Source organism: Buceros rhinoceros, unplaced genomic scaffold (genome assembly GCF_000710305.1).
Source record: "Buceros rhinoceros silvestris isolate BGI_N320 unplaced genomic scaffold, ASM71030v1 scaffold21295, whole genome shotgun sequence".
NCBI lineage: Eukaryota > Metazoa > Chordata > Aves > Bucerotiformes > Bucerotidae > Buceros > Buceros rhinoceros.
In genome coordinates, this window is record NW_010412546.1 from 7430 (window position 1) to 7664 (window position 235).

The 235-nt window shown below is 67.2% G+C and overlaps 1 protein-coding gene across 1 annotated transcript in view; it reads right to left on the reverse strand.

Moving 5' to 3' along the window:
• LOC104493723 (ectonucleoside triphosphate diphosphohydrolase 7-like) overlaps positions 1-231 on the reverse strand; it is a gene marked incomplete at both ends in the record, with an annotated part of 3596 nt that extends 3365 nt beyond the window's left edge. The window contains one exon of the mRNA XM_010136451.1: positions 35-231. Coding sequence (XP_010134753.1) covers positions 35-231 — 197 coding nt within the window. The remainder of the gene's footprint in view (positions 1-34) is intronic.
• Positions 232-235: the final 4 nt, after the last annotated feature.

Sequence of the window (235 nt, forward strand, 5' to 3'; positions counted from 1 at the left end):
GGCAGCGGCCGTGCCTGTCCCCTGCGCCCCTGGGGGCCTCGGGGCCGGGAGTCGAGAGAGGCTGCACCGACCTGGTTTGATTTTCTTGACGATGGGGCGGCTGCTCTGGTCCCTCATCTGCCTGATGTCCAGCAGGTCGTGGGGGTTCCCGTTGTGCGGGGGCCAGAAGTAGACAAAGATGCGGGACCCGCTGCTCCCGCAGTCAACGACCACCCCGTAACTGAGGGCCGAGTCC